General features: G+C 43.3%; 4 protein-coding genes across 5 annotated transcripts in view; 2 read left to right on the top strand and 2 right to left on the bottom strand.

Moving 5' to 3' along the window:
• The first annotated feature begins 120 nt into the window (after positions 1-120).
• wbp2 (WW domain binding protein 2) lies at positions 121-5,653 on the top strand. Its single transcript, XM_005923819.3, has 8 exons — positions 121-359; positions 1,422-1,530; positions 1,951-2,086; positions 2,171-2,263; positions 2,351-2,497; positions 2,582-2,704; positions 3,693-3,769; positions 5,084-5,653. Exons 1-8 carry the CDS (start codon positions 301-303, stop codon positions 5,129-5,131), a joined length of 792 nt encoding a protein of 263 aa, XP_005923881.1. The 5' UTR covers positions 121-300; the 3' UTR covers positions 5,132-5,653.
• Positions 5,654-6,328: 675 nt separating this feature from the next.
• On the bottom strand, positions 6,329-11,938 carry trim65 (tripartite motif containing 65). 2 transcript variants are annotated; one of them, XM_005923817.2, is made up of 8 exons: positions 11,832-11,938; positions 10,997-11,448; positions 10,773-10,868; positions 10,415-10,645; positions 9,318-9,486; positions 9,137-9,226; positions 8,819-9,036; positions 6,329-8,450 (listed from the first exon to the last, which is right to left on the bottom strand). In XM_005923817.2, the coding sequence occupies exons 2-8, from the start codon at positions 11,444-11,446 to the stop codon at positions 8,142-8,144; spliced, it is 1,563 nt and encodes a 520-aa protein (XP_005923879.1). In that variant the 5' UTR covers positions 11,447-11,448; positions 11,832-11,938; the 3' UTR covers positions 6,329-8,141. The 2 variants fall into 2 exon arrangements, with proteins under 2 accessions (XP_005923879.1, XP_005923878.1); XM_005923816.3 differs by having other exon boundaries at positions 11,796-11,924.
• A 338-nt stretch (positions 11,939-12,276) lies between these two features.
• mrpl38 (mitochondrial ribosomal protein L38) overlaps positions 12,277-17,330 on the top strand; it is a 17,607-nt gene continuing 12,553 nt past the window's right edge. The window contains exons 1-6 of the mRNA XM_005923814.2: positions 12,277-12,376; positions 13,473-13,661; positions 13,767-13,898; positions 13,982-14,184; positions 14,274-14,346; positions 14,491-14,536. Of these exons, the coding sequence (XP_005923876.1) occupies positions 12,292-12,376; positions 13,473-13,661; positions 13,767-13,898; positions 13,982-14,184; positions 14,274-14,346; positions 14,491-14,536 (728 nt within the window). The 5' untranslated portion in view covers positions 12,277-12,291. The remainder of the gene's footprint in view (positions 12,377-13,472; positions 13,662-13,766; positions 13,899-13,981; positions 14,185-14,273; positions 14,347-14,490; positions 14,537-17,330) is intronic.
• LOC121814670 overlaps positions 14,737-17,330 on the bottom strand; it is an 8,938-nt gene continuing 6,344 nt past the window's right edge. Inside the window, exon 2 of the mRNA XM_042221640.1 lies at positions 14,737-17,330. Coding sequence (XP_042077574.1) covers positions 15,556-17,330 — 1,775 coding nt within the window. The 3' untranslated portion in view covers positions 14,737-15,555.

Raw genomic sequence — 17,330 nt, 5'->3', positions numbered from 1 at the left:
AACGTCATTCAGTCATAGACATTTGATCGTAAATTTATTAAAGAAATATTTAAAATCAGACTGAATGTTTTGAAAGGCTTATGGCAAACCGACTTTTTAAAGGGGCGTGACGTCACGCGGTGGGCGTTTCACACGTATGGCGGAAGGGCAGGTGCGGCAACCTCAGCTGGCTCTGTATCACAACAACCGTTATCCGCGCGGAGGGAAGTCACCGAGGATCCAGAGAGGCCTTTGGATACGTTTTTCTGACTGAATAAAACAGTATCTAATCTTTTCCAGACAATCTGGAGGGCCGTCGACATGACTCTGAATCAGAATCACTCGGAGTCCGGTGGTGTCATCATCAACAACAGTGAAAGGTAACGTCAGTTAGCAGCTGTTAGCTAGCCGTTACAGTTAACCAGCCACGGATAAGTTATACCCGCTTTTTGGGACGAGCGTCACACCAGACTCATTCAAAAATAATGTGGCTCTGACATGTCATGGAGATAGTTTACATATCAGTAGCACTGCAAACACAACATTATTATTCGGTTAATACACAGACACACCTGCCACACAGTAAACGCTGCACTGAATTTCTAACTTTTAGCATTTGGTAGCTTATTTTTTTTAAACAAACATATGTGTAAAAGCTTTTGTCGAACACCGTGAAATAATAATTTTGCTTTCATTTTTAACTACAGTATCATTTTTTTTCTTTTTACAAAGAGCCTTTTATATGATATAGTGCGAATTGAAGAGTTGCTCCTAATCGATGCAAAATAAACCTCTGAATGCTTCACGACTAGCATGGCTATATTAATTATTTCAACGTCATTTTTTCTAATCTAATATTCGCGTCGCATCTTACAGAACCGGGTCCCGGACTCTTAGCCGAAATATGGCCCTTCAGCCTGTTATATCATCACCGCAGACTAGGATTACATAAATGTTTAGTGGTTTTTAAATGTTGTAATAAGTCTAATGTATCGATGATAAAACGTTATTTCGCCTCATTGCAGGAATAGCTGAGCATATATTGCAGTGCAATAGCTGCATAGCCTTCAGTCTGCGCTCTGGCCTGGCCTCTGTGCTAAAGTATTTGTTTTGTTTATTAGCATGAGTCAAAAATAATGGCCAGATTCTTCTAGAACATGCTGCAGTGTAATGATAAACCCATTAGAGTTAACCCGGAACCTGTAGTAAGCTCTGTCACTAGATGGCATGTTAATCCTCTGCCTATAGTACTTTGTACTAAAGGCAATGGACGGTTGCACAATAACCCAATGATCTCATTTTAAGCTTTTAAGATGAAAGTAGGTCAAATGCTTATACAAACATTACAGATTTTCTTTTTGATGCACACGAAAAATGTTGGAAAGAATTCTGGTTCCTACAATCAGCTGGTTCCAGCGTCTCCTTTCTCTTTTTGGATCTAGTGTGCTGATGAACCACGACAATGTGGAGCTTGTTTTTTGTGACACGGAAAGGCTGCCCGAAGCCTTCAGAAAGAGCAAGAAGGGCAGCATCTACCTGACTCCATACAGGGTGAGTGACAACACCACCAAGTCTTCCTCTTTGTTTAGCCGAAGCCTTGTGCTGGCATAATGGTGCCACAATTCACATCAAGTACTAGCAGAGCAGAAGAGCAGAACTCTATCATTCTAATTACTATCATTTAAGGTTAGTTTGGGAGTAGCTAATACAGGGGTGGGCAATCTCAGTCCACGAGGTCCGGTGTCCCTGCAGGTTTTAGATGTGTCCTCGAACCAACACAGCAGATTTAAATGGCTAAATTAGCTCCTCAACATGTCCTGAAGTTCTCCAGAGGCCTGGTAACGAACTAATCATGTGATTCAGGTGTGTTGACCCAAGGTGAGATCTAAAACCTGCAGGGACACCGGCCCTCGTGGACTGAGATTGCCCACCCCTGAGCTAATATGATGCTGTTTCTTCTTTTAATCCCAGGTGATCTTCCTGGCTAAAGGGCGGGATGCACTGCAGTCTTTTATGATGCCTTTCTACCTGATGAAGGGCTGTGAGATCAAACAGCCTGTCCTGGGAGCCAATTACATCAAGGGCACAGTCAATGCAGAGCCTGGAGGTAGGTGTACTTTTTCCCCGTTATGCTGTAATGGAACACGCAGCATCTTGTGTCTCTAAGCCCTCTCTTGAATCTCTCTTGGAGGCGGTTGGGAGGGCAGTGCTACTTTCAAGCTCATCTTTGCTGCTGGAGGAGCCATAGAGTTTGGCCAGTACATGTTGCAGGTTGCAGCTCAGGGTATGTTAACAAAGCAGAACACATGAAATAGTACAGTTCCTGATATTTCATGGACTTATTAATCGATTTACTGCCTCACATTTTCAGCATCCAGAGGTCAGCCTGTAACTGCTGGCTTTGGTGGATGCCCCTACATGGCTAATGGGGCCTACGCTTACCCACCTCCGCCTGCTAATGGAATGTACCCAGCAGGACCTCCACCCGGCTACTCCTACCCTAACCCTCCTCCTCCAGGTGCTTTTCAGAATTGTCCTCAGCTTAGATCCACATCTTGTGAAAGTGAAAACTAAACTGCAACTCTCTGTTCTCGGACTCCAGATGGATTCTACGCCACTCCTCCAGCATTTGATGCCTCTGCAGCATACATACCTCCACCTCCTTATTCTGCTCCTCTGGGTCAGCAGCCACCACATGATCCAGACCTCCCCTCCTCGGCAGCAGGTGAAAATCTCCGGTAGAGAAGCTCTGACTTCAGCTACAGCCTAAATAAAAACATCATGCTATTAGGAAAAAAGGGATGTTGAGTTTCTGCATGCGTTCATCACTCTATTTTATACTTTAACATTTACATATCATGTTGGAACAGATCTGCTCACACAGGTCTTGTTAGAAAAGAATAGAATGCCTTTGTCATTTCATAAATGTACAAACATTATATGTGAGTACAGAATCTTCAAATCCACTTTTGGAGATTTACTTACCTGGATGATTGAGCATGCAACAAGATGTGAGTACAGAACATATACAAAAGGAGAGCTTTACCAAGACCCAGTATAATGTTAATGAAATGTCTTTCATTATATTTTTGCTTTTCCTGCCACATCAAGTGAAATATCTGCTGTAAAAAATCATTTTTGTCTTTAGTATATATTTAGTGGTATATAGATTGCGGACCTTGATTGTTTTAAAAAATATTCTCCTTTATTGAATGATTACAGGTAAATTTTAAATTGAAAACTAAGAAAAGTAATTTGTTTGGAAAGTGTGGATAGTTTTTTGTTTTTTTTGTTTTTTTTTCTCAAGATATTTGAAGCGATGCATACAGTACATTATTGGAAGTACTTTGTGTTGTTTGGGCCTGGATACATAAAGCAGTAGGAAGGGCAACATGTTGCCTGCTTTCTAACAATGAATGCACTGCACTGATATCACATGAGCTTAATTCAGCATCACAGAGACATTGTACTAAGGAATTTAAGGTTAAAGATAAGCTAATGTCAGATCTCCAAAATATTTAAAACACTTTTCGCTGGAAAAATCCTATCTGCAAGTCATGGAGATTTTAAACTGCCGTTTTTTTTCTCTCTCAATGCAAAGGCCGTCGTACCTGCAGCGCGTTTAGCACCTCTCATCTCATATGTCCCAGGGGTTATTAGTAAGACCCATGTTTAATTAATGACCCCCTCCTTTGTCTCACTCGCTTTCCCAGCGGAGGCCAAAGCCGCTGAAGCAGCAGCGAGTGCCAGCTGTGCCACACTGCCCCCTACACATGTGTACCTGCCGCAGGTGAGCTGCCCTTCATGTTTCTGCTTTACAAGTTTTTTTTAAAATGAGAATGTAAATCTTGTCGAAGATTTTCTTTCAGTGGCTGTGAGACAGTGTTTTTAATTTCCATGTCTCTTTGAATTGAGCTGTATTTCCTTTCCATTTGTCATCTGTTTGTTTGTAGTCATTGCTAGTATTGCTATACTAACAGTGACTGCAGATCCAAAATAAACTCATTTGGTGTGTAATTTGAAAAGTGCTGGCCTTTTTGCATACAGAGGAGAGTATTTTAGCGCAGTGTATTTGCATGATTTTTAAACGTATTGCTAAATTTAAGCTGGGGCATCAAGTCAGATTAATTTACCAGTGTAGAAAAAAAGTCGTTTTATTTTATTTTGGTGTTGGAAATTTGTGATTTTCCTTTACAACCATTTCTAAGGTTTACAGAGAAAGAAGCAAAAAAGAGAAAATATCCAGTGAGCAGTTCTGTGGGTGAAAATTCCTTGTTTTGGGATGTGGTGGAATGTGAGATTCATATCATTAATGCGCAGACAGCAGATCTCCACCAACTCTGTGATGCTACAGTCCTGATCAAAGTTTAAGACCACTTGAAAAATCATATTTTGCATGGTTGGATCTTAACAAGGTTCCAAGTAGAGCTTCAACGTGCAACAAGAAGGGCAATTTACTGTCTGGACAACAGCTCCAGAGAGGAGATGCCCTTCGTGCAGCCGTCTTCACCACTTTGGAGAAATGTGTAATTTGTTTCAGCGCTACGGTTAATGTACAACACTGAAATGTAGCAATGTAGTTGATAGATATTAGCCTTAAAATGACATTTAGCGATGAATAACCAATATATTATCACATCAAATTTTTTTTCAGTGGGAAAGAAATCAGGTCAATATTTTCCATGAGTAACATTTCGTGTTATCTCCTGACACAAAAACAGAGCAATGAATGACAACAAAACCATAATAAAAGCAAAATAATCAGCACAGGCATTGGCCATCAGCCTTTAACAGCAGAAACATCCCTACCTGCATCATTCTGCAGAAGGTCAGCCAGTCTTTATTTATTTTCTCTCTACTTTGCTGTGAGACAGTCACTGATGCTAGCAGCTATGCAGAAACCACATCAGTGGATGACCTGGTTAAGGTGTTACAGCAGTGAAAGTCACTGATAAAACCACGTTTTATGGGGTTAAAAGCCAGTTGTTTGCCACAGCTTCAGTCTGTGAATGCCAGTAATCCAAGACCACTGTGTGCTCCTACTCTTCTGTTTACATGGCACCATCTTTCACATGCTCAAAACAAAACTCTCCTCTCTTTCCAGGACAAGCCTCCTCCCTACTCTCCTCCAGAAGACAAGAAGAACCAATAGACCTGCTTAATGTCTCCCTCATTCCTCTTTGTCCTCTATCTTCCATCCTGCTGGATCTCATTATTTCTCTTACATTAACCGGACAGTAGGAGGGCCAGTATGTTCTCCCCCCCCCCCCCAAGATTATCAGTTTTTTTCATCCTAATCTCCTTCCAGCTCATCTCCATTTTGATCTAACCTTAAAGTCATCCAATTGCTTTCCCGCCTCAGCCTGCATTCCTTGTAACGACTCATATATTGTAATCAGCTTCATTCTCTTCAAATGCACCTTTACGTGATGTAAAGTAGCAAAGAAGAAGTGTTGGTAGCAATCTCTGAGGAAGAACAGATTGTTCAGGCCAAAGTGTTTGGAGTGGTTTTGAGGGCTTTTTGATTAAAACCTTGTAACCTGATGAGCTATTTTAGTATTTCTTGCCTTGGAAGCCTCCCCAGAATCGGGCAGCAACCTTAACTTCAGCTGTGCTCATGATGTCCTGTGACTGTCTATAAAACTAGACTCAGATAAATGATAGTAAATACTTTGCTAACCTGTCCAGAGGCGAAATGAACGCAGTATTTTATTTTTCTATTATTTGTGTGTACAGGCTTTTAATATGTAGACTTAAAAATAACATTATTTTATCAAGAACACTAACCTAAAGAACTAGCTTTTTTAACGAGCGGGTCGCAGGGTGGCCCTACCTGCTTTGACGCGTTTTGGCCGACGAGCGGACCACAAAGATTAGAGCGGCGTTGAGCCACAGCAGCCAATCCCTGATCCTGGATTAGAGCAGGGGAGAGGACGGCTGGGCTTTTGGAGGGACCGACTGCCAGGAGGGATTATCTTTATAATGTTGCAAGAGCAAAGCAGTCACCCAATGATGTCACTCCCTATTTTATTACGCTTCCAGACGTTAAAGAAGACACACGGTCAGACTCACCATCAGCCTGATTTCATCTTCACTGCATTTTTAACATTGTATACACAAACAGAACCATCAGTGAACTCTTCTGTTTCTGTGGTCGTGATTATTACTCTTCAGTTTGAGGTCCAATCTGAGTATCTCATCTTCTATTCTTCCTTCCTCTGCGGTCTCCAATCTATATACTGTATCTGTGGCACATCTGCGGCTGATTCTTTGCACTTTTAGAATGCTATGCATCGGGTTCCTGTATGCTCCGTCATGGCTGTGTGTAAAATAAAAATAAAGCTCTGTATTTAATTCAAACTAATTTATTGAATAATTAACAACTCGAGTAAGAAAACAAGGCATGAGCTCAACTGATGCATGTATGCATTGGACTGGATTTTAATAAAGAATTCAGAGTGTCTGTCTTTATTTCAGCAGAGTATTGCTATCATAAGTTTTAATAGTCCACAGTATAGTGCATTAGCAGTTCTGACAAACATATGCAACAGTCAGCAGGAAGAGTGACAGAAAGTTTTCCCCCAATCATTAGGCCAAAACAGCCAAATGTGCTTTTCCTCAGCTGTTCCTTATCTTCAGGAAACTTGTGCAAATCCACAGCAGTAACCCACTTTAAATGTGCTAAATGTTCTCAGCTAAGCTAAGATTTGTAAACCCTCATAATCTAAAAATCATCTGCCCCAAAATATGCACACACCAGCACAATACATCAGATTCCAGCTCAGCACCGTCAACCGTCGGCACCATTTGTTTGCGCAGTCATGATCAGATCGCAACGTGATAACGCAGCCTTCGATTTTCAGTTGTGTTCGCAGTAGTAGCGCTACAGCCTGCAACATTTTTCTTTCACCTACAGTAGCTCACATACTTCCATAGAATGAGCTCAGCATACATGTGAATATTATCAGAAAACACAATGAGGTTTGGACATGTATGAGTACAATATTTACCCTAAACATCTGAGCCTTGAAATTTTTTTCCCAAGCATCCCTTTACATTTGCCGTTTTCATTTGCATGTGGACATATGCTGTGGCACAGGCGGATATTCATCAGTTTCCATCTGATACAATTCACTCTGTGTGATGAACATAAAGCTACAAAAGTGGACCCATTATGCTTTTCTGTTGGTTTGTGTCTTGGTAACCCCGACCTCAAGTTTCCTGAAAATATGAATGAGATAACTTCCGAGTGAAGTCACTGAAGATATTCAAATTGATACAATAAGTGAATCTACTAATATGATGCTTTAATTGAACTTTAAAAATAAAGTCAGGACAATATCGAATTTCACCTTTGCTAAAAAGAATCATAAATTTCCCTTAGAGTCAATTCATGTTTTTCAAATGGAATGAGTAACAGGTCCTCGCCAACCTATAGGAAACTTCTCATGTAGCCTGAAGTGCATTTCTTTAGGGCAGAATCAAGAATACTCAAATCTGACATGTGTAAGACCGTGTGTTCAAGTTGTCCTCCTGTGCTGGCACAGAAACAACACAGCATTACTGATGCATTCACCTCCACCTCAGTCGGTATCTTTTCACTAATCACACAGCATATATTGTAATGCTATTTTGGAAAAAAGAACATTTGTTTCAACAAGGGTGTGTGCCCTAATTAAAGACATAATCCAGCATGTATGCAGAGTTCAGTGTCTCATGAGGAGACACTTGTTTCTAAGCTTTAGGTAATGAAAGCTCAAAAGTGTGACCCACTGAAATGTAACTGTTTTTTTCCTACCTGAAATAGGACACATGAACATTATTTATCACATGTTAAAAAAAATGAATTAGTGTGAACTAAAACTGCAAATCGTTTTAAAAGCCCCTTACGTATGCATATAAACGGTTTCCTTAGCAACATTGTGGTAAGTGACAATGCAAAACCAAATGGCAAACATGTTAGAGGAAAGAAAATCCCAGTAAGTCAGTTCTACTAAAAACAATGCAGGAAGGCAGTCGTCCCAGAAGAGAAAAGTGAATTTAAAAGAAGCTCCTAGATTGTTTGGAGGCGGGGGGAGGGGGTTCTTTATGTCAAGTCAGATTGTGGCCATGATTCATAGTATTCCTAGAATTCCACTTGTTCCCCTCTTCTACAAGTCCGCTCATGAAGAGCAGAGGGTGATGCTGACCCCCTCTCCTATCCAGCAGGCGGGAAACAGCTCCTGGGTGAAGGCACAGTGGAAGGCGTGCAGCCTTGTCTGGCCGGCTCCGTAGTAGGTAAGCGTACCCGCCTCGTAGTCCAGCAGCATGCCGATGCGGCTGTGATGCGAGTTGCCGGGGATGGTCTCCCGCCGGCCGTTGTGCCAGGCGCTGAGCTGGTGCTCGTCCAGTTGCAGGCTCCAGGACAGTTCATTCATTCCCACCATGCATCTCTTGCCCTTTTCCTTCCTGGGGATGCTCTCGTAGGTTACCTGGGGAGGAAGATGCGCAGAACAAGTGAAACATTAGCATCCTGTGGTCATTTCTCTGGGAACAATGAATCCCTGTATAACACATAAGGAAAATCTGTTGAGACATTCTCGACTGATCAGACACATCAGAGTGGATCTACTATTGAGCAGGTTCATGTAACATGTGTGGGTCACAAGTTAGGTTCCTGAGCTTGTTACATGCTGATTTCCACCTGTTGTGGAATGAATACGTGCAGCTACAATCTGCATGGAATCATTAGTTCTGATGACCTCAACATACATATCAACGATTTATTCGGCAGTCCCGTTAGCAACCCTCTACAAAGCGATGTGTCACAAAGCCACAGCCTACACAGCATTATCCTTACCCCGAGGTAGGCCCAAGGCTTGGACACCTCCAGTTCCCAGTAGTGCTGTCCGTGTTTGAATCCCTGAAAGCACAGCACCTGCCAGGTGTGATCAAAGCGGGCTTCATGAGCAGGGACAGCGCGTGGCCCTGATGTCAAGTGCTCAGCCCTGCGGTTCTCCTGGGAAAGAACTAGATGCCCATTGGCTGTCCGTGGGTCAAAAGTCAGAGAGCATCGGTCTGTAAGAAGGAAGAAAATGAATCAGGCAGATTAAAGCTGGAACAGTGATCTAGAAAAGTCTTAGAGGTCCTTAGTTATAAAATGTCTCTTAGAACTCACAAGCACTGAGGCCCTCCTTCCCAACAGGGTGGCACGGAGCAGCGGGGCTGGGAACCACAGCGAGTACTGGCCTCTTGTCCTGAGGAGAACCTGGAAACCAAAGACAATGCATGAGAACACATGAGGACCGTCTGAAGGCGGATCGAGCTAACATGCTTCATCTTTCCTAGTGACAGGTCACCTTCTCTGTCATGACCCACAGCGGTGGTCACAGCTTTCTCCAGGTCCTCAGACACCAGCTTAGACACTCGGGAGAGGATGTCGGTGACGCCGTTTAATCGATCCTGCAGGGTCGAAGTCACATCTGTGGAAATATCCTTGAAGCGCGGGACTTCTACGTGCGATGATTCCTGTGAAGAAGCGGGTTTCAGGCAGTGCTTTAACGAATAGGCAAAAGTTTCAATGTCTGATTAATTACTTTGGTTTGACCTTACAGCTGAAACAGTGAGTTTAAGCTGCGTCTGCAATTGTTAAATGAAATAAAAACTCAATTCTAATGACAATTCAAAATCACCTGCCATTCATTACATTATGACATGTGTCTGGATCCTCTACAGTGTGCTCCTAGAATTTGTGGTTAAAAGGTTTCAGGCATCGTTTCTGTTAAACGGTGTAATTATTGCCCTAGCTGGCTCAAATAATGCCTCTACTTGTCTGGCCCACACACTGTCGATATGTAAAAGACGCCATTGTGATGTTTCCCACTGGTCAGGAAAGCATTGCTGTGAAGCTGAGAGTTGGAATATTTTCTCAGTGCCTTTCAAACCAGACAGATCGAGCGCAAAGGGGAGACTATAACTTACAAAATAAGTATCATGCTGCATTCACTGGCCTGGAACTAAAATCTGACAAAATAAACTTATGTGGAAAGTTCTTAATGAGATAACAAATAAAGTAAACATTAATTTTCCAAGATGTCTCTTGTGACACTCAATGTTCTTTTTACGTGGCTCATAGGAAAGGCGTGACAAGGCCTGGGCCGCAACTCTGATAAACTTTGTAGTCGAAAGAAGCGAAACACTGAGGTTTTCTGTGATTGAGCAGATACCAGCCTCGTGTTGTTTAATTAAGCCCACATTTCGTTATTTAAAAAAAATGCTTGTGCAGCCATCCAGCAGTAAGAAGCTTGCTGAAAGCTCTACGCATCCACTTGTGCATGTTACATGAAACAGCAACCTGCACATACTTACCTTTGTAAACTACTGGGACTATAAAATGAACCAAAATAAAAAACCAGATCCTCCCCTTCCCAAATGTGTAAAGGCAAGGGATACAAACCCTGATGAGGTCAGTATCAGGGAGGTCATGTAGTGCCGCAATTTGGTCTTGGCGCTCTCTGAGCAGGCGGGATTGCTCGCTGAGTTCGGTTAGCCGCGCCTCTGCCTCCGCGAGGGCTGCCTGCTTTTCCACCTCAATAAAAAGCACTGTTGCCTCCTGCTTCTCGGACAGGATTTTCATCAGGTTAGAAAACTTGGCGTTCACCCAGGCTGACGTCTGCTCAAGAGTTACCTGTTAATTTAAAATATGCTCTGTAAAATAGTTGCTTGGGTTCATTTGGGCACACGCTTTCGATTTCTTTCATACTTAAAAGCCTCCTTTTGCGAAGCATTTACAAAGGCTTAAAGTGAGAGTTTACCTTAGCTTGATTGATATTCTCAGTCAAGTCATTTATACTTTTCTGCGTCTCTTCAAGCAGTTTCCCCACGTCTGTATTCTTCCTTTCCAGCAGCAGCTGTAATGAAAACATATCAAGTCAAGAAAAAAAATCATTTATTCTTTCACAGTCATACAAATATGTGATAATCATCATCTATAATCCACTCCCAGTTTTAAATCTGCAGAGGCTTTGTGTTTGTATACCTCTTGAGTTTCCCTTTCTTCCTCCAATATGACCCTTTCGTGGTTCATGCACTCTGACTTTTCACATTCGTTGCACACAGACCTTTTGTCCTGCCTGCAGTAATAAACCAAAGGCTTTTTATGGCGCTCGCACAGCAGCATGGCTCTGGCCCCTTCACCTCCTCTCACCAGAGCATCCCTACATGAGGGGCCAGCGCTGTTTGCAGTCTCTGCCAGGACCGACAAGGACACATTACGCCTCAAGACAGGTCTAATTTTGAACTCCTCATTGCAGATGGGGCACTGAGGGCCAATGTCAGACTGGCTCTTAATGTCCCAGTGCTTGCTGATGCAGCTTTTACAGAAGGTGTGACCGCAGGGGATGGTTACAGGATACCGGAAGAACTCCAGGCAAATGGAACAGTTTAGGTTTGCATTCTGAGACTCCATCTCTGAAGACATGGCAGACATCTCTGTAGAGGGAAGCAAAAAAGGCTGAGGTTAACCATAATATGACACCTTTCGAGACAAACAACTTCATTTCGTTTTTTTTAAAGAAAACAATTTTATTTTTGGGCAGGAAAATATTCTTTATGAACTGGCTAAACATTTATAGGGAAAAATAACAGGCGAGCAGGAAGGCAGCAGTCCCAGATTCTAGTGTCAGCTACCACACAAGTGAACGGAAAAGCTAATGTTAGCCAGCGTTAGCATGCTTTCAAGTCATTCAACGTTAGCGCGGACTGTTACAAACAAATACTCGTCAACATATTAAAATGGTCAAAAGATCTCTTAAAACAGAGCACCATTACACACTCACCAGCAAGATGCTGTACCAAAAAAAAATAATTCCTACCACGTAAACAGATAGATTCATGCAGAACACTGTATGAATATCGCTAGATGAAGCGTTCTGGATGACGTATGACGCAAAAAGGGACGCCTTCACGTGCTTTCGAGAAACCAATGAAATTAAAAAAGACCCATATATTTTGTATTTTGTATGCTATGAGACAAACTGTAACAGTGTTCCGCTGTGAAGTTGCGAGGGCAATACTACTTAATTTATGTCAATCGTTTGCTTTATTTTGGTTTAATTAATGTAGAATAGATATTTACTGAAACATTCGCCTAAAAAATCCTTACATAATTTTTTACATAATATACATAATTTTTTATGTATTAAATTTTAATGTTATAATGTATATGACTGCATAATTCAGTTTTAAGTGTCTTCTTTTCTTTTTTTCCCTCTCGGCCACCGTATTCTGTTTAAAAAAAAGAAAAAAAGTAGGGGCGGGGAAAGTCATTCCAAGATGGCGCTGCGCACAGTATGTGCTGCTGCTTTACGGACCGGGACAGATTTAGGGGTCAATAATGCGAGGACATTTGTCACGACAGGTATGGAGTCCATCTGTATTTGGCAATTTTTAAAATACTTCCTGAACGTCTTGAATATAGAAAATATTTCGGTAGGTTATATTAATTGCAGCAGAGCCCTGATGCACGCTGTCCCCTTACAAACATGGTAGAAATCTCATAAACAAATGTGACGAATAAATTTGGTCGAGCTAAACATTGATCAGGAAAACAACTGAGGTGTTGTAAGAGTGTCAACACATTTAATGCTAAACGGCTCATACATCAGTTACATTATTTTCTGGAAATTAGCTGCTACTGGTTTTTTTTTCTTCTTAATTTTGAACTGCAAAGTGTATGCTGTGTCATTATCCAGTGACTAATATAGTTATCAGTAAATACTCACAGCCATAGTTATAAAGGTGCAAAGATATCTGCCTTAGAATAATCAGGTAAAGTACGAGACAGTGAACTCATCACTCGCTGACAGTTGACTCGGAGTGCAAAATGTCCTCTGCACATTTCCATTTGTTTTGCAGTTTTCAGTCATGCTTTAAAACCAGCCACAAGCTGATAAATAACACAAAGAGAAATGAGGGGTGCTCTTCCTCCAAAGTCTGACTCGCCCACAGGCACTACACTGCCCAGTTAATTAACTTGATCTTCACCTTTCATGACATTTGTCTGATCCTCTGCCAAGACCCTAAAGGCATTGTTTTCAATTTTAAAGAAGGGGATTTGAATGCATGCTCTTGTTCTTTCTCTCCACCACATTTCCTCACATTTGGCCCATAATTTTTACGTAGCCTTGCTTACAAAGTAGAAAAGCACTGAGGATGCAATGCCTACATCTGTGTACTTCACAGATGTAGGCAAAGTCATCCGCGTGGTATCAAAATGTAATGGATTCTTCCACCTCCCCACTCAGATTTGGGAAATCAGTAGCTTTGACAATCAAAAGGCACAGAAACATACTTTGGTGCAGAATGAATACAAATTAGGTGAAATAGAACAGCGCAGCAGCTGGAAAAGTAAATGTGAATCACCATCTACGATCACTATTGTACACTATCACATTACCATTTAAAGATGTAGCATTTTCAAAAGCGATGTGTCTAACTGTTTGGGATGTTTCCAGCATTCCTCTGCAAACGGGTTCCTCCTTTGGGCCCGATGCCAAATGAAGAGATTGATGTTAAAAACCTGGCGTCGGTAGAGAAGTATCGCAGCTACAATCGTTACTTCAGGCAAGCGGCGGAGGCGAGGAACAAGGACGTATGGTGGAAGACTTACAGGAGCTACGTGGAAAACGCTGACCCTGAGCACGGTGAGATGATGGAGTGAACATCGGGGCAACGTGATGTCTTGTAAATGTCATTTTTTTAATGGTAAAAACTCCAGATAGCACGAAAGAATTCTGTTGTGTTTGAAGGCGCAGAGCGAGTGGACATCGGACTGCCCTACTATCAACCCTGCAGGACCAAAGAAGTAAGGAAGAGGAGGCAGGTGATGAAGGAGAACAAGAAGAACGTCGAGCTGGAGAGGGCATCTCGTCTGCGCACGTGTAAGCTTACATCAGTTTCTAACGAATTCTCCTGTCGCTCTGTTTTGGTACCCTGTGGTAACAGGTTCCTTGTTGTCCACCAGTTAAGATCCCTCTGGATCAAGTGCAGGAAACTTGGGAGAAGACAACCGGGCCGTTTCATGTTAAAAGACTTGCGGACCACTATGGGGTCTTCAGAGATCTCTTCCCCATGGCTTATTTTCTACCTCAGGTTACACTCAAGGTCTGCTACAGCCAGGATAATGGCACTCATGTGCACTATGGGAATCAACTGACACCCACTGAGGTACGTTAAGAGATTTTGATTCTATGTCCCCCCACACCTTTTATAAATCTTCTTGCATCATGTTCTTTCTGTTCTTTGTGGTCCTCCAGGCAGCGACGGCACCACAGATCAGCTTCAATGCAGAGGAGGGCTCCCTGTGGACCCTCCTGCTTACCTGTCCAGGTACACACAAAATGATCAGTGGACAGTCCTAAGAATGACTGGCTGTCTTTTAATACGTTTAAAAGTGAATCCACACAAGTAACTGAAGGATTCTTTACTTTTGCAGACTGTCCAAATTAAGTACAATTTTTTTACCCCCCTCAGATGAGCATCTTCAAGATAACGAGGCAGAATACATCCACTGGCTTGTGTGAGTAGTCTCATACCAGTCAAATAAGCTTTAAAACTATATGCTGACCATGTTGTGTTTATGCTGAGGTTCAAAAGTGCAATCAGATAATTCCTAAGTCAACAAGATCAATTTACTGATCTAATTTTCCAAAGTATAAGGTTTCCCACTAAATCTGAGCATCCAGTTTCACAAAACATATGGTAAATGGTAAATGGCCTGTGTTAATTTGGGTTGAACCCAGGACTGTATAGGCGTTGGCTGAATAGCAGTGGTGTTCACCTTGGGGTGTCGGTCAGAACACACAGGACGCACAGATAAAGGTTATACCGTCTTTACTGTGATTCCTCAGCTTAACAGCACAGTACAGCAACACAGTAATGCAACCGCAGGCTTACAGAGTGGTGAGGGGTGTGGGTGTGTGTGGTCTGTGAACAGAACATATACAGAATACTGAATGTAATAAACATCTAAGTCATGAATTATGATGCATTAGCGTTCTTCGAATCTAACCAGAACTACAAATGGGAATTCCTATATGAACATCTACATGCACGAGTTTCATACACTACTCCCAAACCCTTACAGTACATGACATTGATTGCCAATACACCCAACAACAATATATCACAAACACCAAATCGTTTAGCTTACAGCTAGCAGGTATGTAGCATAACAGGTAGCATTAGTAGCATGAACTAGCCACATAGCGAACAGGTCGATACACATTGCACTTCTACATCCACTAAATGTCTAATTGGCATAAAAGACTAAAACTGTCCTTTTCAGGCATGGCTCCACGTCTACTCACAGTTCTTTAGCGACGCACACAACTCACACCGTGTGTAGACATCCCCTGCAGAGTCAGTCTGCCAGGCGGCTCTTGCTATGTGTTAGCTCCAACTCTGATCACTGGAACATGTGCTCAATAGTGCAACTGTGCTCTCTCGCCACAAGGGGGCCCCCCCACACAGCTGACAGCCTTTCCAACATAGCCGCCCCCCAATTTGCGGTGCAAATTGGCCCCATGGAAAGGCTGTTTATACAGACGAGGGCTCCCCCACCTGGTCATCCTCATCCTTGATCGCCGGAAGCACAATCAGACGTACTATAGGCCGGGTGTATGTTTTGTCACGTATCTTCACCTCTGCTGTTCTGGTGTGGCCATCAGAACCAGTAAGAATCTTCGTCACTCTCCCAATCTGCCATGATGCTCTGGGTAGCTGTGGATCCACCAGCAGAACAACCGCTCCCTCTGTTATGTCCTCCATGGGTCTCTGCCACTTCATGCGAGTTAGGAGATTAGGCAAATAGTGTCTGATGAAAGATGACCAGAATCTGTCCACCAGGATTTGCGAATGTCTCCATCTTCGCCTCCCTAGCGCTTCTTCTTCGGGATACACTACCTGAGGTAGGGAGCTGTCAGGCCGCCCCGTGAGCAAGTAATTAGGGGTCACTGGATCGATGTCAGCCACATCAGCAGAAACATAACCTAGGGGTTTGGCATTCAGGATACCCTCGATTTCTGTAAGAACGGTCCCGAGTACTTCCTCACTCACTGTTTGAGAGCCAACAGAGGTGTATAAGGCATCTTCGATAGCGCGGATTTCTCTTTCCCAAGTGCCTCCAAAGTGGGGTGCTGCAGGTGGGTTAAAGCGGAAACGAACCTGCTGCTTAGCCAGTTTCTGCTGGAGGTCCGGACTCATGATGGAGAACGCCTGCTGGAGCTCCTTTTCCCCTCCTTTGAAGTTTGTTCCCTGATCCGAGTAAACTTCTGCCGGTTTCCCTCTTCTCGCAATGAACCTTCGGAAGGCCATCAGAAAGGAGTCAGTGTCGATGGATGTCAGGAGGTCTATATGGACGGCCCGAGTAGTGAGGCACTTAAACAAAATGCCCCATCGCTTCTCCCTGCGTCTGCCTATCTTGATCCAGAAAGGACCAAAGCAGTCCATGCCAGTGGAATAGAAGGCAGGTTTGAACAGCCTGAGGCGGGCAGGTGGCAGGTCAGCCATTTGCTGAGAAGCTGGGTTTGCCCTCCACCTACGGCAATCCATGCAACTATGTTGGTGCCGCTTAACGGCCTCTCTACCTCGCAGGATCCATACAGTCCGCCGAAGCTCAGCGAATACTCTCTCTGGGCCAGGATGACCGAGACGTGCATCCACATCTTGAATAAGTAGTCTGGTATACACATGGGTGGGATCCAGGACCACAGGGTGTACAACAGACAGATCAAGGCTCTCTGCTCGCCGCAGCCTGCCACCAACCCGGATCAGTCTATGATTGGCATCATACTGCGGTGCTAGGCATAGCAGCCGACTGTTAGCCGGTATAGGTTTGCCTGCTTGTAGTAGGTGGTAGTCCTCTGGGAAACAGTCCATCTGAATCTGTCTCAAGATCTGTTGCTCTGCCTCGGTGTAGGCCCCTGCAGTAGGTGAGTTACTCCCAGCTGGGTCACCCTGCATTGCTGCATTTTGAATCTCCTTAGCTGTGGCTTCTACTAATTCTGCCCATGTGTTGAACCGCTGGGCCTCTGGGGTTTGATTACCCGGGGTCGTGTTAGCCATATGACATATGGCAGAGCGTTTTAGCTCGATGCCATCCTCTGGGTCTGATGCACCCAACGATGGGCAGGAGGGCCACTGGTCAGGAGGTAGGAGGAGGAAATCTGGGCCTTGAATCCACCTATTTGGGCTGGCCAGTTCAGTGAGACTTTTGCCCCTTGTGATGTCATCAGCTGGGTTTCTTGTAGAATCCACATATCGCCAGTCTTTGGGGTTAGTAAGCTCTTGAATTTCTGTAATCCTGGTGCCAA

This window comes from Haplochromis burtoni, unplaced genomic scaffold, assembly GCF_018398535.1.
Source record: "Haplochromis burtoni strain Fernald_Lab_line unplaced genomic scaffold, NCSU_Asbu1 Contig_71, whole genome shotgun sequence".
Taxonomy (NCBI): domain Eukaryota; kingdom Metazoa; phylum Chordata; class Actinopteri; order Cichliformes; family Cichlidae; genus Haplochromis; species Haplochromis burtoni.
Note: the sequence above shows the minus strand (reverse complement) of the source record. Positions and strands in the feature narration are given on the sequence as shown.